We start from the raw sequence: 21,289 nt of genomic DNA, 5'->3' as shown, positions 1-21,289 counted from the left end.
AAATCAACAAGTTTACATTTGTATATCTTGTGTGTTTGGGACCAACCAGGGGCAGTGGATACAGCGGCAAAGACAATGGTTTCCCTAGGAGAGCAAGCATAAAAGGCCACCCTAGCTGAGTGACAGGCGTCAGTTTGGCGGTGTGACCTGAGGACCCTCCCTGCACTCCAGAAGTGAGTACACTGACCCATCAGTGCAGGCTTCCCAGTGCTGAGCTCAGGCCCCTGCCCCATAGCCTACATGGTATTCCCATATTGATACTTGATAGGCAACAGCAGATAAACAGTCCATAAAGATAATATAGCATTGTCCACAGAATATTAATGTCAACTGAATTCAGAACATGCTGTTTTAACAAGTATAAAGACACTGAACCTAAGGGGAAAATGACTGAGTGATGGTCTAATTGTTCTATTCAACAGCACAGTCACAGAACAGCAGGCTTGTGGAATGAACTATGTATTTCTTTTAAAAATATGATTTGAGAAAAGACCTTTGTGGAGTTGCAGAAAGGTTAGAGAAAGGTACGGTTCTGAACATAGGAGATTATTTTGCAATGTCGTAGAACTCTGCCTGTCTTAGAGGACTCAGGAGAGGTGGGAACTGTTCAACTTGAATCCCCAATATTCTAAAGGAAAACAAACACTTCAAAACATGTTCAGAAAAACAAGAAATTAATGCCCCGAAGTTAGGAATGAGCAATCATAAGACTTTCCAGATTTTACCAATTTTGAGTATAGAGAAACAGCGCTTTCAACGGGAAATGTTGTGTGTATGGGTCACTTGTTCTGTGAGGGGTCAATGTAGCTCCCGAGGTGTGATGATGGGTGAACAGTAACATGATTCTGCAACAGTCACCGACAGGGTAGACTCATGACTGGGCTTTGAATCCATACTAACTACACAGCATATGGTTGAGTTACAAGAATTTCTTCACCATTTATTCTTTAGATCATTGAGGCACAGTTAGGAAAGAATAACGAGTCCTTTGCTTTCTTGGCCCAGGTGGGATCACAGAAGGAAAAGGGACACTGACCATTATTAGTACAGAAAACATTTTGTAAAGAATGGAGAATGAGCTCTTCATCCCCCTCTGTAAGGCTTAGGCTGATGGAGAAGGTATATTCCAAGGTCCTCTCGTCTCACACAAATAAGCTAATGCCTGTTTTCCAAGCATTAGTGCCAGAGGGTACAGTGTCTTTATTGTTAGTTTCTAACAGAATAATCATCAGAATGAAGAAATTCAAGAGGGCAGTGCAGTGACAACAGCTTCAGCCTCTCCACAATATCTGACAGAAGCACAAAATTAATTTGCAGTCTGAGGAATGGGAGGCATTTTCCTGTGTTCAGATAACCTCAGAGCAAGTGTGGTAAGTGCTGGGAGGTAAGGCAGCCTGGCTGGACTTCCTCGTAAGGAGGTGTGGCATCACCTGCAGGAAAGACAGCGTCTCCACCACAGGCAAAGGCCACTGTCACCCACTGCCCGCCCTGAAAATACACTTGGTTTGTGCTCATAACGTTTCCCTTTTAATTTCCCGAGTATTCACTAGGAGGTACACTTTAACAAGAAAAACATTCCTAACAAATATGACAGGTGGATTTTTAAACAAGAGAAATACAACAAAAATGATATAACTCCAAATAAAAAATTTTAGTCAAACACGTGGAGTTTCAGATCAGCAGAGGCTGTGGTGACAGTGAGGGGCACACACTGGGCCTCAGCCCGCCACGGGCTCCCTGTCTCCGCAGTCATGGTCAAGATGGGTGGGTAGCTTCTCTCGAATTTTATCAGTTCACACAAGTCTTCCCTTGCTAGGCAGCCAGAAGCACACAAATATACCCAAAAGGGAAGTATTAGGTGAACAAACAGAATCTTTTAGGGGTTGAAAGCCAATTGGGAAGCGGGAAAGAACAGAAAAGCTTCCCTAAAGTCAGCCAGTGCCAAGGGCAAAAGCAGAACCCATGAGGTCATCGGGAACCAGACGGGACTTCAGTGGCTGTGCGTGGATGGAGCACACATCCACATGAAGAAGTGCAACAGTGAAACCTGCCCACACAGGACGCTGTGCCCAGCCACCCGCGGCCCAGAGAGGGTGGCGCTGGCGGGTCACCCTGAAGCAGATGCTTCCAGTGTAAGTGTGCCTGAAGACGGGCGAGGGTGGGGTGGGGTCCAGTCTGTCTGAAGCACACGGGGAAGGCTCATTTTTCTTTCCAAGAGGACATCTGTTTCGGATGACCATGCACCTGGACAGGGGAACTTGCACATTCTCTCTTTTTGGGTTTTCCATCGACATTCAATGCAGATTGGTCAGCAGGGAAGAGTCCTTGTTTCACATTGACTGAAGTCCTGGGCACCCACATGTTACCCTTTGTCTTGGTGGAGAGCACCACGACTTTCTGCTCTTTGCGTCCGGCAGGCTTGGAGCGTAAAGCAGTCCCCCTGGCACTGCTGGGCGGCCCTTCAAGTCCGAGTGCTGTGTCTGGGGGAACTGGGGTCCGTGCGTCTGCTGGCAGCACAGTGAGTGTGGACAAGACCACCGTTCGGGTATCTGACAAACACAGGCTCACAAAAGGGACTCTGGCATGTCTGGCACAGCTTCTCATCTGAGAGTCGGACGGAGCTTTCTTTCAACTTCATCTGTGAAAGTAAACACACACAGAATTCTCACATGCTGTTTCGCCGTCTCCTGGAGCTGACACACATTACCCTGTGGATCTTTACTACTGATGACGACTGCTTTAATAGCAACTTCCCAAAACAGAATATGAGAACTAAAAATAAATGAAAAGATCCTTAGCAACTGAAGAAATAAAAAAAAAATCATTAAAACTGCTTTCTTCTTTTACAAAAGTCATTGCTCATTGCTGCTTGTCTGGCTGAGGTATTTCCAACCAAGACTATCTCTCAGATGTTCTGAGAGCTCTGGTGTGTCTCAGCAAGCCTACTGTGACATCACAGACTGTTAGAGCTAAACAAGGCTATAGAAATCATCCATCCCCTGGGCCTCTCACTGGCAAATGAGCAAAGTAAGGCACAAACAAGTAACTGGGTCAAAGCCAGAAGGCCGATGAGTGACACATTCCTGATCGATCCTAACTTCATTTCTTTAACTAACAAACCTGAGCTGTGACTCCATTGCTCCCTGTCTGATAACTAGGACTCAAGTTTTACAGGTTATAGAACCTTTCTGCACAACTCAGGTGTCATCCCTGACATGTCAGCGTGCTACTGAAGGGATTGAGGAATAACTTTCTGAATTCATCTTGGCCACATGAGTTTCATCATCATTCAACATTCACTCAATGCCTTCAAGATGCCAGGCTTGGCTCTCAGAATACTGAGATAAGTAAATGAAGTTTTCTGCCTTCAGAGAACCCAAAGTCTTAATTAACAGTAAAGGGAAACTACTATGAATGTATGTGCTCAGAAGTGGTTAACCTGCTCAAAGGGGTGTGAAGGCTTCACAAAGGAAAAGGCTTGGCTGGGTTTCCAGAAGGCATTCACCAGGCACCAAAGGGAAAGGTAAGAATACCTCAGGCAGAGGGCATGGCAGGCACAAAGGCTGTGTGTGTGGACCAGTATGTCACACTGGGAGGTGCCATGTGTCCTGGTAAGCAGTGAGGGACAAACAAGGACAAACCAAAGGAGGTGAGACTGAATCTTTCAGGCATCCACTTCCACAGTGGGCAGTCATGAGGCTTTCAAGCATGGGAACAGGCTGGACTCTGGCTCTGGGAAGGGCAGTGTGCCCATGTGCAGAGCATGGACTAGACTAGAGAAGAGGCTCCAGAGGAAGACATCTGGGGATTATGTCAGACTGAATGTTTGTGTGCCACCCCCACTCGTTAGGTTGAAGCCCTAATTCATAATGTATGTGATGGTATGTGGAGGTGGGGCCTTTGGCAGATGCTTAAGGTTATACGGGGTCATTAGGTAAGGCTCCCATGATGGAATTAGGGCCACTGTAAGAAGAGGAAGAGAGACCAGAGTTTGCTCTTTGCTCTCTGCTGTGTGAGAACACGGTGAGAAGGGAGCTGCTTATAAGCCAGGAAGAGTCTGCACCAGGCATGGAATCTGCTGGTAATCTGATCCTACACCCCAGACTCCATAACTGAGAAACAAACGTCTGCTGTATAAGCCTGAGTCTGGCATTTGTTAGAGAAGCCCGAGCTGAGTAATGCAAGAACTAGGACGATGGCACTCTGATGTGGCCCAGATGCGTGTCTGGGCTCTTCCATTTACTGGGTGACTGCTTGGTGCCTCAGTTTTCTTCTGTGACATGGAGATAATAATAGTAGATACTGCATAAACACATTGCAGTAATGAAGTGATATCATGATGGAAAGTGTAGAAAAGGGCCCAAGACACCATAGGTACATGCTTTCTTGGTCATCAGCATCCAAAAGGGGAGAAAAATGGCACCGAGGTCATGTGTGCCACCAGCTCCTGCCTCTGCACATGGGCCGGTTTCTGCGAGTGGACTCGTGGATCTCACGTGTTGATGTTGGACAGCAGTGGTTCTCAGCCACCAAGCAGACCAGGGCTGGTCCACTAGGCATTTCCTGCTGGTCCATGAAAGAGTTAACCATCCATTCTTTCGCAGACTGGCACAAAATTTATGGCTGGTAGAGTCTATGAATCATTAGATCATTAATCATACAACATTAGGGTGGGCAATGCTTTTGCGGACCAACAGAAACTTTCTGATGGACCAGCCTCAGTCTGTGGACTAGCGGTTGGAAAACACAGATGTAGAGAAAAACACCAACAAAGAACATTTTCTACAAGTAAACTGGACGTTAAATAAAACGTCAACTGGTCAAGAAGCTAGCCAGGCTCTCACCTTATCATATTTGTAGATTAAGTTTTCAGACTTGGCTAGGCCAAGAGCTACCTGAGTGGTCCTCCTGGTGTGGGCGCTGTCCCTCATGGCCCCCATTAGGAATGGGCAGAGCAGCTGCACCGACCAGGTGCCCGGCAGCAGCTGCAGGACCTGAACAGCATCAAACTCCATGGCGTGGTGGTTCAGGAGATCCACGGCAGCCACAGCCAGCTCCAAAGTGGAGTGGCCAGGGCTCAGGTAGATGGTGAGCAGTATATGGAAGAGCCGCTGCCGGTAGGCCAGGTCTTTGCCCTCGGAGCGCCACCGGCAGTAGTCCTCGGCTGCCGAGAAGTCCCCCAGCTCATGCACCAGGGTGCGCAGGGCCTGCTCGTGCTCCTCCAGCTTCCCATGCAGGATGGCGCGCTCCATGGGCAGGCTGGCACCCTGGATTCTATCTGTTGGGCAGAATCACTGGTTAGAACAGGCAAGCCAGAGCACTTCACCCAATCCAGGGCAGCACTAGCCTCCCCGGGGGCTTGCAGCTTAGCGAAGGGCCAAGAAAATGTGGCCGCCTCAACACACCTCTCCACCGCCACTCAGACCCCTCAAAGAAGGCTTCCTTTGTGTCCGTGCTTCACATCAGAGTGTCAGCAACAACAATGACAGATCTACCTAAAGTATAGCCAGGTCTCAGAACACAGCATTTTAACAGGTGTGGAGAATGAATGAAACATGACCAGGATTTTAGAAGGCGTCAGTGCAACCCTGAGTACCACAGTGCCTGGCCTCCAGTCCATCCACATTATTCCTGTCTTCCCAGTGAGTGTCATCTCACTAACACAGAAAGGCACTGTGGTCACTAGCTCCAGATAATGACACCTCACCTCACAGTGTGCTGAACCCCTTTACCTCAATTTAAAATATACTTCATGGAAAGAAATATGGGCTCAAACAGAGACGATAAAGACTCGACTTGGGGGGGGGGTTGAACACACAATCTGGTGTAGAGATGTGTTGTAGAAATGTGCACCTAAAACCTGTATAATTTTATTAACCAGTGTCACCCCAATAAAGTCAATAAAATGTAAAAAGGTAAAAATTTAAAAAGAAAAGGACTATGGGTTCATAGTATTAAAATCCATAACTACATCAGTTTAAAGATTTCCTTTTGTTTGCCTCGCAGTTTATGTTGTAAGGAAGACGAAGCCAGCAGAGGCACATCGGTTGTGACCAAGGCCCTGCCCTTAGTGGCGTGGCTCATTAGTGACGTCCTCTGGCTTCCCACTCCCCCACACACCAGCGGAGATAAAACCTCTTCCCACTGTGAAGGGATACTCCCAGACAGCTACGTCAGGGACCGAGGGCAATACTCCAATCACAGGCATTGTACACTTGAAGTCTGGCCACAGGCAGGCCTGATGCACACGGCAGATGCAGCAGTGCTGGACGGTAGCCAAGGGCTGGCTCTTCAGCACATGTTACCTGGAGCACTGGACACAGCTGCCATAGGCATCACCTCATCCTCACAAATAATTACTAAGGGATACCACATTTAAGGGAGAGGGGAGGCACAGAGATGGCTAAGGAAAGGTTCTGTCTGGATCTACATTTTTCATTTGATTCTCATCTCCACTGAGTAGGCTTGGCAGGAACTGTTACTGCAACATGCCCAGAGTCCACCCCCAAGTCACCTAACAAGGGTACAGAGGAGGTCTCTCAGTCGCAGTGCTTTTCCACAGGGCACTGGGGTCATGCCATTTCCTGTAAGCTCCCAGGTGGCCAGCAGGCCCAGAATTCACCTTCTGATGTTCAAACAGGCCCTCCTCCGGGAGGCTCTCCCTGCCCATCCGCCCCAGGCACGGGGGCTGCTCCCGTGCCCTGCGCGGAGCTCCTCCGGCCCTCACCTGCCCTCTGGTGACAACGAGGGCAGCACTGAAGCCACAGTTCTCTTTACATCCTCGGCACGTGTCTGCTGCTACCCACACTCTAAAAAAGGATGGCTAAATACAAACATTCGTCACCAAACTAGTGAGCAGCATAATGTTTTTATGATGGGATCTGTAAAGTGTGAAGTATGAAATAAGTCAGGGGGATAGTAAACATGCTGAATAAGCAGTGCAGCGTGGGCACTGACCAGTCAGAAGGGACAGCGGCTCTGAATGACAGGTGTGGCTGACAGGCACCACAGTTGAATGTCAAGTGCAAGTTAGAACTAGTATTGATTGAGCAAAACACAAAACCCAGTTCATGTACTGGGTCTCCTGCTTGGGGGCGTGTGTGCTGGAGCAGGCTGGGGACTGCTCAGAGCTTCAAATGACTCTGATCTAAACATCATATAGTATAATAGGACACATTCCATAGGCTCGTTGTGGAGAGAAACACCATAAAGCATGCTAAGCATCTCGACCTATACCTGGAATACACAGGGGTGGACAGAAGTAGGTCTACAGTTGTTCACGTGACAAATACAATAATGAATAAATAATAATACCAGAATAAACTGTTTTCCGTACTCAATGATGCAAACCTACTTTTATGCCCCCTTGTATACAGTAGATTCTCATTGTTCACAGATTCTGTATTTGCCTGCTTACCAAAATTTGTACCTCCAAAGTCAGTACTTGTGGAGCTTGTGAAGGCATCTGAGGACTCGTACAGAGCTGCAGACGTCTGACCAGAGGGTGCCAGACACGAGGCAGCAGCACTCGCTAGGAAAACAAGTGTGCTTCTCACCGTCCTGGTGCTACAGTTCTGCACTTTTGTGCTTTTTGTTGGAGATTTTGACATCTAAAGTGACCCCCAAGCATAGTGTTAAGGTGGCGTCTAGTGTTCCTGAGCCCAGGAGGGCCGTGAGCCGCCTTACAGAGAGAATGCAGAGTGTGGCTGGCTGCGCACTCAATGTTAACAAATCAGCTAAATATTAAATAAAGCGTCTTTAAACAAAAACACTCATGAAACAGGTTATGCACTGAGTGGCTGAGGAAAATGATGGGATTAGAGGTATGCAGGAACCTAACCCTTGCTCACTAACAGGGTGTTTGTGAGACTTTGCTGAGAGCTGACTGCAGGAGAATGGCCACTGTCAGTTTGTGATGGGGAGGCATGAGAAGCTTCACCTCACCTTCTAGGGGGGCTGACTCTGTGCCAACGAGGCTCATGGTTTGATTCCCCCAACCATGGAATCAAAACAAGAAGTTATGCTGAAGCCTGCCTCTCCCCCTACCCCCCGTCCTGCTGCCCTAGTAGAAGCTCATCAGCAGAGAAACTATTGTGATCCTCCTCACCCATCAGGAAGTGGACTTGGTATAAATCAGATTTCTGCAGCAGACGTTGCAGCTTCACCTGCGTCTCGGTCACTTCTGCACCCTTGCTGTTGGCGCCAGACCTCTGCTGCAGCACCTTGTCCAGGTAGAGGACAGCTAGATGCGTGTGGTACTCTTCCTTCTGCAGGAAACAGGTCCAAGCAGACATGGTGTTTGCACGAGGGAAGCCAGGGGTTGCCCGGCAGCACGTGCTCTGAGACCTGGCTGTGCGGAGGGAGTTGGGAAGCTTCTTTAGGACAATGACCAGAACCCAGTCATTGGGTTGAAAACCTCTCAGAAACCACAATATGGAAAAGGCAAATTTAAAATCTTTGGGGAAAATATAAAAGGGTTACTTCTCATTTTGAGAAGGCGCACAGGATTTAAATATTCCCCCAAAAGGTGCAGCTTCTCTGCATCTTTTCTTAGATTTCCTCTAAGAAAAATAACAAGGAAGGAATAGAGAAGAAAAATATAAGCTGGGTAAACATGAGATGGGGGCTAAAAAAAGCTACTTATTCCTCCCATCTCCTTTGCAAACCTCTAGTCCCCCTGAAGACCACCAGCAAGTGCAGACTGAGCACCAGGAGACAGAAAACATTATACAAGGACCATCTGCCAACAAGTTTTCTCATAGACTGCTGTCTGGTAAGTCAGTATGGGGACGCGGCAGTCTGCGCACCTGCGTCTAAGTTCAGCAGTGCGCACCTGCAGTTTCCTGTCCACAACCAGATGCTCCAGGTATCTGACAAGGGCATGAGGGTATTTCTTAAGGCAAGTGAGGATGTCGTCTGGATTGAAACTGTTCTGCGGTTCCTCCAAAGGTCTCTTCGTGAAAACTTGAACTCCAACCTGAAAGAAGAGCAGCAGCCAAGTTACTGTGGTTTGCAACGTCACCGTCTTCCCTTTACTCTTGAGCACTGGAGAGTCACTGTTGAAAGCATGGGGACACAGGCAGCAGGGCAGCCCAGAGCCGACAAAGACCACAGATAGACGGCAGAGAGGACGGATGCTCCTCTCTGAAACCCTCCTCAGACAGGCTGGTGGAGTTTTTTCCAAAAGGGTCAGAAATTAAAGAACAAAACATTTATTGGCAGCAGGTTTTGACAACCCAAGAAGCAAAACTTTGTCATTTTAAGATCATCCCAAAACGAGGAGGGTCCCTCGCTGAACACTTAGCAAGCTCAGCTGTGCTATCTCTGACCTGCTCAATGGATTATCTGTGCGAGAGCCCTTCCTGGCCCCTGATAAGTTTCCAGGTTGCTTCCCTGGGCCTGTCTAATGGGGCCTGCTGTGCAAGTCTGTCTTCCAAGGACATGCTAATGGGGCCAGTAGAGCAGTAAGTCTACCCTGCACTTCCCCTGGGCCTTGTGTATACACACTCACACACATGCACGCACACACAGCACACCCAAAACATGAGCAAAACAGCACAGTTCTATCAACTATAGGACTTTGGGAAAGTTTCTTAAGCTCTCTGAATCTCAGTTTCCTCATCTATAAATGCTGCCTTGTAGGGCTGTTGCAATGTTTAAAGGGAGGATATGTCAAGGGACAGAGCATTCTGTGCCTGCTGTGCTGTGATCACCTGGTAGCACAGGGAGAGCCCAAGGCGTACAACAGCCTGAGACCTGTGCCACCACGCGCGTGAGCACTGAGCGTGGGGTCCATGCTTGTGTCAGAGGCAAAGCAATGTGGGTAAAATGTACACAAAGCACTTGGGCTCTGACCGTCCAGTTACGACCGAGCCATGGAGAACATGGTCCAACTCAGATTCCAGAAAGGCAGAGACAACACGCAGAAACTCCCCCTTTATGACTGAGGGCCTGTGTCAGAAAGCCAACGGCATCTCTCCAAAGGGAGCCAAGGAAATGCAGATGTTTTGAACAGTGAGAACTGAAATGTTATCTTTTTCCCAGTCACCTCTGGTGCTTTACTCAGGATTCTGGCCTCTGTCCCAACCACACTGTTCCCTCTAGAACCAACAGGTGCTTTCTCACTGATGCCCTTGCTCAGCCTCCACGTGGGCCAGTCTGGCTCACAGGTGTCCTCCTGCCTCAAGACCCACAACGCCCCCACCAGGGGCAGTGGGAGCAGAGACGGCAGTGGTTCTCCTGGTACGGGCACGCCTGGCACCGAGGCCTGCAGGACAACCATCTGATCCTGCTCCAACCCACAGAAAACAAAAACGCCAGACTAGCTAGCGGTGCTGGTTCACAAAACATTTCTCAGAAGACGCTCAGGGGCCTGGCTTGCCTCTTTCTATAAGAGTGGCCTGTGCCAGACCGAGGATGCTGAGCAGTGCGTCTGCAGAGCAGGGAGGTGCAGAACTTCCCCAGGAGCTGTGGTTCCAATGGATCAAGGGGACGCAGAAAAAGGGAAACAAAGAAAGTGGACAGAGAGGTTGAAGTGTAGCTTGTTTGCCACTTAAAATCAAGGTTTTGTCTGTTTCCACCCATCCCCCCCGGCCCCGACTGCATTTATGAAACACAAACCTCTTCACTTTTCTGCAAGACCCAGTCCATGTACTTCCACACCAGCCCTGGGTCCGCGCTGTAGGTGAGGAAATCCACAACATACTCGTACAGGTCTGAGCGCGTGGGGTCATGAATATCCCCGTTCACTATATTCACCCACAGCTACAAAGGAGTAACAAGAAAGAGAAATGGAAGCTTACACCCCTTCCAGAAATCAGCTGAGAAACGGTGTACAGTGTACTTGCTAACTAGGCATTTTAGTATTTAAGAGTAGCATAACAAATTATTTTTAATGTTTACTTTATTGACTTTAGAGAGAGAAAGAGAGAATGCAGGAGAGAGACAGGAACATTGATCTGTTCCTGTATGTACCCTGACTGGGTATCGAACCAGCAACCTCTACTCTTAGGGATAATGCTCTAACCAGCTGAGCTATCGCTATCCAGCCAGGACAAGACTAGCAGGACACATTTTAAATGGTTAAATCATATTTGATTATTAAAAAAGAAAAAAGAAATCTAGAGGACGTGGTTCAATGATACCACAGTAATACAAACCATGCATACAGTATACGGGAAGGTGTATTCAACATGTTTCTTCATGAAATAAACCAGAACGATCACTGACGACATCTCGGCACAGAAGGAATCACCCACAACTGCCAGCAGTGCTGTTCACCTTCGCCATCACAGGAGTCCCCGATTTTGGAGTCCTTGTTCGACTCTAATAGAAAACTATGCTCACACACTTTGATGCTGTCCCCTAGTGTCTGGATAGTCCTTTGCACAAGGTCTCATGACAGACTAGTAATCAAAGGTCATGGCCATTTCATCCAGAAACTTCCCTGCCCTGTGACCTGAATCTTACCTTCAGAACCCCAGAATGAGGCAGCACATGGGGCAGAGAAGGCAGAGCCTGTGATGGTCTGCTCTCAGACACCTGTCCCCTGCACTGCATGAGCCACAAGGTGGGCAGCACAAACTCTGCAATTCTGATGATCGGCACGCCAACATTTTTTATGGAGCTAGTTTCTTCAACATTGAATTGCCCAAACCAAATAATCTAATCACAATATCCTAAAACATGTAATTTTTTAAACAGCAGAATTCTGGCACTTATTGAAATTTATTTCATATTATTTCAATTTTCCAAATCTCTATATACCTCTGCTAATACTATTATTACACTTACAATTAGCTGTAATTCTTAGAATTATGTAATATAAAAAATAAAAAAATTTACCTTTGACACCCAAATCTACTCTTAGCCTTTTGGTGTATGCTGATGGGAATCCATTTTTCTCTTTTAGCCTATTCTGCAACGATGTTACCATAATAGTTTAACCAGACTCACGAGTGCCTTTGCCCAAGTTATGAAGTTGACTTTAGCTTGGTGAGTACTGCCCCTCAAAAACAACAAAAGGAGCCACATAAGAAAAGTATGATAGAGCAACACAACTAACCCAAGCAGCAAGGGGAGAGTCTCCTGATGGCATGCAACAGTGTCAGATGCAAGACGGAGACAAGACTAGCACTCAGTGCCACTTCATTTCAGGCTCTGCATCCAACCGGGGCCACCGGGAGCACTGGTGCTGATCCCAGCTCTACCACTGGCCAGTGCTTTGAACCTAGCCAATGGACTGGCCTTGATCAGCTTTAGTTTTGTTACAGAAAACATGGTGATAATAATTTACTTAGTTCTTTGACAATAGTTATTGCCACTGACAATTAAAAAATTGTAAACTTACTAACATTAACATGGAATTTTAAAACATTGTTATTTCCTATTTTAATTTTCTGATAAGGCACTCATCAGACAGTGATGTCTTATGTCTGGTGTCTCAATAAGGAATCATAGCTTTACTTCTTAAATTTTAAAAAAATTCAACCTTCATAATGTTCTTTAAACAGATGTAAAGGCAAGGAAAAAGCTCTTGGCCAACAGTTCTCACTTTATAAAAACAGTATCAGTTTTGTTCTTTTTTAGTGAAAGAGAGACAGACAGACAGGGATAGATAGACAGACAAGAAGGGAGAGAGAAGAGAAGCATCAATTCATAGTTGTGGCACCTTAGTTGGTCATTTATGCTTTCTCATATGTGCCTTAACCAGAGCCAGTGACCCCCTTGCTCAAGCCTTGGGCTTCAAGCCAGAGATCATGGGGTGATGTTTATGATCCCATGCTCAAGCCTGCAACCCCGCGCTTAAGCCAGATGGGCCCACACTCAAGCCAGACAACCTTGGGGTTTTGAACCTGGGTCCTCAGTGTCCCAGGCTGATGCTCTATCTTCTGCACCACTTCTGGTCAGGCTCAATTTTGACCAGAAGCTTTAAAAAAGCTTATACATCTGGCAAAAGTGTTCTACCAATTTGTGTGTGTGTGCAAGCACGTGTGTATGTTTTAAGCAACACTAAAGTAAAGAATATTGATTTTTAAATAATGCTAAAATGCTCTTGTACTAACCTGAACTGCAGCCGCGTCTTGGTTATTATAATGATAGAGCAGTCCAAGTGCAAAATACCTGAAAAAAACAACAATATCGTAAGTGCCCCTTCCCCACCACGTTCTGTGGGGACCCCCCACAGTCACATGCCCTGGCCCTGACCCCCCCCAACCTCTAAGTACTATTCAACTCAGAGTTCAACAACAAACTACAAACAACAAAAAGATCCTCATTTCTGTTTATTTACTTATGCTATTAAAATGTATGCCCTCTCAATTTCCAGAACTGATCACATTCAAGTCTAAGATAATCTGAAAAATAAAACTATAACTTTACTATGGAAAGTCAAATTTAAAATTGCTTTACAATTTGTTACAAATATTACTGTAATTTCATGTCTGTTCAGTTAGCTATTTTAAACCTAATATTAAAAGATTATTTGGAAGGTATGCTGTCTGAACTATATATTGAAAGGAGGGGTGAGTTTGAACATAAACAACAGCAATAAATTGACTAACAGGGCTCAGGCATCGCAGAGGATAGAGCTTCGGGGAGAGTCCTAGGGGAGGCCATCAGAGTTCAAGGACATGAGTTTCTATTCAGGCTTCCTTACTTATAACCTATATGACCTTGAGCAAGTAGATTATCTTCCTAGGCCCTCCGTTTTCTTGTTTATAAGTAGAAAAGATTAGCAACGACACTGGCATTGCCTGGGCAGTAAGCCATGGCTGCCCTCCCAAGTTCCACAAGTGTCCAGCTCTTGGCCTCGCTCTTCCCAGCAGGTGCTAGAGCAAGGGACGCAGGAAGTGTCAGATTTCTTCCCTCAAAGCAAACTCTCAAGATATTACACTGTTTGCCAGAACTCTTCTTCTCTTTTCCTTAACCTTTCAGAAAGTTACACTGACCCTCTCAACTCGAGCATCCCAGATCACTACCATGAGGCATCAAAGTCTTTTCTAGTTTCTAAACAAAACGACTGTTCTACAATATTGTCGAGAAGCTGAGGTAAATTTCTGGAAGAGCCAATATCCACGTGGAAGCTACATGAGCCAGTGTTGTCTTGGCAATGTAACCACCATGGTCTGCGTGGGATTTCATCAGTGCCTTTGCCATTTCAAATACATAACCAAGATCAAAGAACCTTACTGCTTAATGGAGTTTAGGGTTCACCCCTGAGGCCCAAGAGTGCTCAACAACTCAACCACCTGCCCAGGATAAAGAAGCTGCCAGCTCTTATCAAATCAGTCACTACGATTAACTGCCTCTATGCTGTGAGGCAGGGGGTGACTATCTACAACTCCTGCACACAATGGACAGAGCTTTGAGCCATAATCTCTTACCAACAAGATCAAGAAGCTTTTCTCTATTTATCCAGATGTCTCTTTCTGTTCAAACTGGTCTTAAGTGGCTAACATGCACTATTAATTGTACCAACAAACATGTGGTGTCTTCCACAGGTGAATCCTAGATGGAACATGGAGGCAGCATAAGGACACTTCATTCACTAACAAGGCTGGGGCAGCTCCAGATTGTGCACAGTGATCTGACCTGAAGGGCACTAGCGTGTCATTATGATTTCAAGGCAGTCTATGGTGAATCTCTTGGAAACTCAGAGCCACTGGTTTTAGCTGCATCACACCAATTTTCCCATTGGGTATGTGGGGAGGGGCCAGGCGGAAGCCCTGCAGGCGTACGGGAGGGGACACTCACTTCTTGTGCCGCTCTAGCCAGGCAGCACTGTCTGTCAGGAGGCAGGAGTTCTCGGTGACCAGGAGGTCCAGCAGACTGTCATGGTCAGCCTCCGCGTACAGCTTGAGCAAGGCCGTGTCAATGTCTTCTTTGTAGCCATTGGCCACCTCCGTGCTGCGGACTTCATTTAGGTAGCTCATGAGGAAGCACTTGCACTTGGCCATCTTCTCCTGGTCCCCCTGGGTCAGCTGGTTCAGGTCTGCATACTCGTGGAGAGGAGGGTGAGACCGTGTGAATGAAGAGGAGGTGGGCAACAGGAAGGGGTAGAGAGAGATCAGCTCCCGGACGTCAAGCTGGCCGCTTCTGCAATTACAGTGTCAAACTAAATGAAGCAAAGAGAGAGAGAGAGTACACATAGGCACACAAACCACACTGGCAGCACGCACAACTCCACACGCTGCCAGGAGCTAGGTGTCTGCGCACAACACAGAGACTGTGGGAATTTGTAAGCATGGCAAAGCACTACCATACTGAGTGCCACCCGATTCCAAGAAAGAGCAGAGGGACCATGGCGAAAGATATTGCACATGTTTAGATGAAATACGGAAACATCTGAACACCAAGTCAGCACCAGTCTCCCTGGAAACCAGGGCAAAGAAAGAAAGAAAGGAAATGCCGCATCGCTGTCTGATCAGAGTCCTCATAAAGCCATTGTTTTCCCTGGCACTAAATCATAAACAGACTTAGTGAATGGTCCATAAAGAAGGAACTTTTCAAGACCGGAACTAAAATTTCCATCAATGATCTTGTAGCAGAAGACACAGAAGCATTCATGTGGCCATCTCCTCATGCGGTGACTCCTGAGAACATCTCAGACCAACTCAAATAGGCAGCACGGTGTCCTAACCTTGTAGAGCCCAGAAACTTATATGTAGTAATGTTCCATTTCTACTTCATGGTTGGTCCCTCACCCACCTCTCCCTCCAGCCAGCGAGTCCTGGCTGCAGCAATGACAGGTAACTGCAGCATCGCCAAGCTGTGGTCCTCACCCCAGGGCCAGACTTGCCTTGGGAAACCTGCCGACACACCGGATAGGAGCTTCTGAGGCAGGACCTGCTACCTGCACTTCCTATGACAGTCGCTGCATACTTTCCTCCACTCTCCCGGCTTCCTGTATGGTCTCCTTCCTCCCGCCCTGCTCTTTACCCCTTCAGTGGTTCTGTAGTAGCATCAATCTAGTTCAAACCTTCAGCATATCGTTCTAGGCCCTCCTAACCAGGCCCACGCCACCTGACAGCATCAACTCCCACTGCCCGCCCTACTTCAGCACCCGACTTCATTCACATTTCATGCCTCTCAGCCCCTGCCTGTGGCTGTTCCATTTGCACAAAGCAGTAGTTCTCAATGGAAAGCAGTGTTGCTCCTGACGGACATGTGGTGATATTAGACATTTCTGTCACAAGTGAAGGGGGCTACTAGTACCAATAGGCAGAGGCAAGGGCTGCTGCAACACATCTTGTTGTGTTGTGCCACAGGCCACAGACCCTGGCATGAAGCAGGAGTCACAAGCTGTGAAACCTCTGGCCCTCATCGTTAAGGGCCAGGACAAATCCCGATGTCAGTCCGTGCTCTGTGATGCTCCCCCCACACTCCATCACTGCAACGGACCTGCTCTGTGCGCCGTCCAGGTGCAGGAGCAGGGGTGCTGCCTCTCTCCTGCCCTTGCTCTCGGCTTGGGCCACATCTGCTGAGTGGGAAAGTGCTGAGCCTTACTGGCTACAAGGACAGGCTGTACAACGCCTTGAGGACTAGACACACAGTTACGTCTCCATGACCAAAAAGATAAACAGGTTTTATCTTAGGTGCCAACCATGATTAGTCAGTAGTTGTGGCTTCTATCACCAAATGGAGAAGGAATCTGAGGACAAGACCCAGAACATAAGAAAAAAATAATCATGAGCATTAGCAACATCTGCCATGGGTGCAGGAAGGGAATGTGGAACCATGCTTTCTTACAAGGGTCTTCTTCAAAAATCAATTTTTTTCAGTTACACTTTTGACAAAAGTTGAGCAGCAGTGAATTTATTTATTTTATCACATAATACCCAATAAATAATTTAATTCCTCCAATTTCATGTGCTTTCTTATGGTTGGTAATTTGAATTTGGATCTAAGCAAGGTCAACATATTTAAATTGGTTGTTATGTTTCTGAAAAAAATACGGAACGCTTCACGAATTTGCGTGTCATCCTTGCGCAGGGGCCATGCTAATCTTCTCTGTATCGTTCCAATTTTAGTATATGTGCTGCCAAAGCGAGCACGAGCAGCAGTCAATTTAAAGGTAAGTTACAAAGTGGCTGAATGAAGTATGAAGTATAGGATCCTTGGATTACACTTATCCTCTTACAAAATCAGCAAACTTTTTCAGGAATGCATCGTGACCATTCACCTTGTCTTTTAAATTAACTCACGAGAAAAAGAAGCTGTATTGAGAGACAGTCATGACCCAAGTGAGGAGGTCTTCTCCACTGCAGGGATAAGACAAAATATGATAGAAAAAAGCCTCGGTCTCAGGGACAAGGAATCCGCCTACAACCCAAAGCTACTAGTTTTCCCAGAAACACATGATATCAGCACAGGGAACTCCCATGTGTAAAAAAGGTACACAGGGCACCACGATTCAGTGAGTAAACCCTTTTCACTCAGAAATCTGTTCTCTACACCCAATTTGGTGGCAGAGCAGGAGATCAGAGCCATGGTGGGAGTGAGTGTGGCCTGGGCCACTCTACGGACACCCTCCAGAAGCTGGATAGCCAGCCAGCCAGCCAGCCACACATGGTGCTCTGCTCTACACAGTTCTTACTGACATACAGAGGATATCTTTGGAGGCTTCCTGTACACCTTGTCTTGTAGATGGTGCTAAACTGTGCAGAATCTATTCCAGTTGGACATTTTAAAAACTTACTCACAGGCAATGATCTGGTAGGGTATTAACGTGGTCACAGCTTTAACTTAATCTTCTGCAACACGTGCTGAGCAAGAGTTACCCACCGCTACACTGAGCATACACAGGAGAGGAAAGGGCAGCTGGGAAATCACGTGAGACAGGAGCGTGTGAGAGGAGGGGCCACATGGCATGGGCACAGGGTTACTCATGCCAGGGAACCTCCATAAGGGAACTCAACTTCCTGACAAAGCGGACTACGAATAGGCCATTTACAAAGTGTTTAGAAGAAAAATTATTATCACAAGTCTTCCCAGAAGACATGCTCTTAGCTACACTCATAGCTTCTTATAAAATCTCTGGAAAAAAGGAAAAGTAAACAATAATATTTCCCTAAAAATCCTTCATATTGTCATATTGTCGATTCACTCTTCAGAACTCTACCCTCCTCTCCTCACAGGACTATCATGTACACCCCTCACCAGTCCTTACCCTCTTTAAGATACAGGATAAACTATGGCTTGGGGGGAGGGTAGTCAAGGAATGAGCACTGGTGGTGCCTGATATTATAAACAAGCCTCCTCATTTCCACCTTAAGCACAATGTAACCACAGCAGCCTCCCCACCACCTCGCCACAACTGCAATATAACCGCAATGTAACCACGGCAGCCTCCCCATCACCTCGCCACAACCGCAATGTAACCACAGCAAGCCTCCCCACCACCGCAATGTAATCACGGCAGCCTCCTACCACAACCGCAATGTAATCACGGCAGCCTCCTACCACAACCGCAATGTAATCACGGCAGCCTCCTACCACAACCGCAATGTAATCACGGCAGCCTCCTACCCACCGCACCACAACCGCAACATAACCACGGCAGCCTCCCTCCCCACTATCTGGCCACAACTGCAACGTAACCACGGCAGCCTCCCCACCACCGCACCACAGCTGGAATGCAGGCCCTGACTACACAGGGACACATGGAAGTCTTGCTCCAATGCCTCAAATTACCTGAAGAGCTCTTTAGCTTCCAGAAACTGAAGTTGTGCAAACTGTATAAAACCCGCTTGCTGCAGAATCCTTCTGTACATTACCTGTAAAGAAAGACAGGCATCAGAGTTCAAGCTTAAATAGAAGTACCATCCAGAGTACAGGACACAAATCAAGAAAACTTTTTGACACAAACCTGTCTCCTTAATGTCTTTCTTTATAGCATCCTAAACCTTAATATAATTTAAGTTGTGGTTTCTTAAAGGTCTACATTCTCTGCCTCTTTGGATCTCTAGAAGAAATATTCATTTAATCCCAGTTCCACAAACTTCTGAACAAATCCCTCTCTAGTGCAGAACTCAGTGAAATAAAACCAATACTTGCTTTAAATGAAGAGAATGGGGTGAAAGGTGAAATGCCAGTCTACTGGGCGTCTGGTCTCCTTTCCTCGCCCTTCCTGGTTTCTCTAAGCCTAGGCTCTAGCGTTTGGTCGTAAGCATCCTAAAGTTAAAATAAGTAATGTACTTTATTATAAGAGTCACATCTAATCCTTAAAAACACACACCCATTTAGGCAAACTTATCTCTAAACAAAATACTTCTGGCTCCAAAATTCATTATATCAGAGCTCTATTTGAAGACCAGTTCATAGCTCTGAATCACCCATTCATCCATGCCTTTGAATTTCAGCCCAGAAATGAGCAGAGGCAAGGCAGAGAAAGAGAAGAGTCTATCCAGGAACTTGAGGAGGGAAAAGCACAGAGCTGATGGGCAATGGCTGTGTGTTAAATGTTAACATGTATGACTACAGAAACACAGAGGAGCTATATTAGTTCTGCCTGAGGGAAGAGGAAGGATTCAGAGAACAGGCATATCTAAGCAAGGTATTGAGGTAGTATTTTATTGAGTGTGTAAGAACACTCCAGTAATAGCAGAATACAGATAACAAGGAAAGCAAAGAGGGAGGGCAGAGAGGTATGTGAATGTGCATAACAGGCTCCACCCGGAGGGGAGGGGAGGGGAGGGGAGGCAGAGGTGCAAAACGAGCTCAGCTGCAGAGCCTTTCCATCTTTGCATACTGGTTCCAGTTAGTTTTTAATTGTTTTGAGGATTAAAAAATGCTTTAAAATGCCTCTCAGATTGCTTACACATTGTAGGGCTTAACAGTTGTTAGTTCCCCATCCTCCAGCTTTGAGGTGATATGGAGAGTTCAGGAGTGTTTCACTGGAGTGACAGAGAAGATCAGGAGAACAGAGAGAAGGGGCCTGGGCCAGCTGTGATGCACTTTCAGGGTGTGGACTCTACCTTTGGCAGGGGCACTTACTGATTCATTTTAAGCAAAGGATTTGGTCTGCGTTTTAGAAAGCTTATCCCAGCAGTGATGTGGGAGACGGAATAGACACACAAGGGAGGCTGTTACAATCATCCAGGCAAATCAGATGGGCCTGCACACTGGCAGGAACAACGGAGCGCGAGGGGCTGAATGTGAGGTCATTCTGAGGGTGCATTTCCAGGGCTGGATATATGTGTTTGGGCAACAGGGAGAAAAAAGAGCTCATGTTAGAAATGAAAAACTCCAAATGAGGTATCAGATTCAAGAGCAAGATAGATGACTAGTATATTCTTTCCTACTGACTATATCTCTACTCTGGGCAAAAAGAGAAGACAAAAGGCAAAAAGCAGACAGAGAACATTGAAAGCCTCTTTAAGAAAATGTTACAAACTTAAAGTGTGCATGTTTGTGCATGCGCGCCGGGGGGCGGGGGGACACCCAAGACGTGGCCTGTCTAGACAGCCAACACATCTACAGAAGGCAGTCAAGGGGCCCGCTTTACAGGAGGAGAGAGGCCGTAAGAGTACACCAGGCAGAGCTGGTCTGCTCAGGCACCGGCTCACCATGGCCACCTCAAAGGAGGAAAATGCCACAGGCGGCCCAGCAGGCCCAACAGGAGCTCTCGACTTGCTTTTGCTGCCCCCTGCTGAGTGCTAATAGATAAGTCTTACTTTAAAAAATTAGGAAGATGAAAAGTGTATTAATATTCAAATATAGAAAAGATGTCTTTTTTCATACCCCATAATTATAAAGTATACATCCTGTCCTTCACTTTAAGAATCTACCCTTTTCAGCATAAAGCAACTGAGGCCAAAAAGCATTATTTCATTCCACAACAATCACATACTCATGTGAAAATCTGATCCATTTGTAGTCGAGAGATTCTAAATTCATGAGAACTTTTAATGGTCAATGTATTCATATGAAGCGTACATACACCCACATTTCATTCTATTACTCTCAACTACATAGAGTGACTTGAACAAGCTGACCAAGCAATTTTGAGGGAACTTGATTTCATCAGATAGAAGAATAATGTGTGATTATTATATCTGTTATATTTATCATACCAACTATATTAAAATTAGTGTTTCTTAACTGCATTAAAAGTTTTCTCCTAAGAAAGTTAATTAGATGGACTCCTGTAATATTAGATGGTTATCAGTATGGTACACAAAGTTTTTTCAATCTAAACTTTTTAAATTCAGTCCCATCCCAACAAATGCAGATTCGACATTAGGAAACAAATGAAGCTGATATTACAGTCTTTTGGATTTTGAGTTCT

General features: G+C 46.4%; 1 protein-coding gene and 1 non-coding gene across 6 annotated transcripts in view; both read right to left on the bottom strand.

The window, feature by feature from the left end:
• Positions 1-914: 914 nt before the first annotated feature.
• Positions 915-21,289, bottom strand: part of TGFBRAP1 (transforming growth factor beta receptor associated protein 1) — a 61,446-nt gene continuing 41,071 nt past the window's right edge. For all 5 annotated transcript variants that reach the window (XM_066267866.1, XM_066267863.1, XM_066267864.1 and 2 more), the window contains exons 5-12: positions 18,694-18,776; positions 14,755-15,096; positions 13,065-13,122; positions 10,621-10,764; positions 8,834-8,977; positions 8,108-8,267; positions 4,845-5,278; positions 915-2,638 (exon numbers count right to left, since the gene is read on the bottom strand). In XM_066267866.1, coding sequence (XP_066123963.1) covers positions 2,462-2,638; positions 4,845-5,278; positions 8,108-8,267; positions 8,834-8,977; positions 10,621-10,764; positions 13,065-13,122; positions 14,755-15,096; positions 18,694-18,776 — 1,542 coding nt within the window. In that variant the 3' untranslated portion in view covers positions 915-2,461. The remainder of the gene's footprint in view (positions 2,639-4,844; positions 5,279-8,107; positions 8,268-8,833; positions 8,978-10,620; positions 10,765-13,064; positions 13,123-14,754; positions 15,097-18,693; positions 18,777-21,289) is intronic.
• Positions 16,948-17,054, bottom strand: LOC136332630 (U6 spliceosomal RNA). The gene has a single exon (XR_010730797.1). It is a non-coding gene; the product is annotated as a U6 spliceosomal RNA (small nuclear RNA).

The sequence above is a fragment of the Saccopteryx bilineata genome, chromosome 3 (genome assembly GCF_036850765.1).
Source record: "Saccopteryx bilineata isolate mSacBil1 chromosome 3, mSacBil1_pri_phased_curated, whole genome shotgun sequence".
Taxonomy (NCBI): Eukaryota; Metazoa; Chordata; class Mammalia; order Chiroptera; family Emballonuridae; genus Saccopteryx; species Saccopteryx bilineata.
This window is presented reverse-complemented; position numbering and strand designations above follow the sequence as displayed.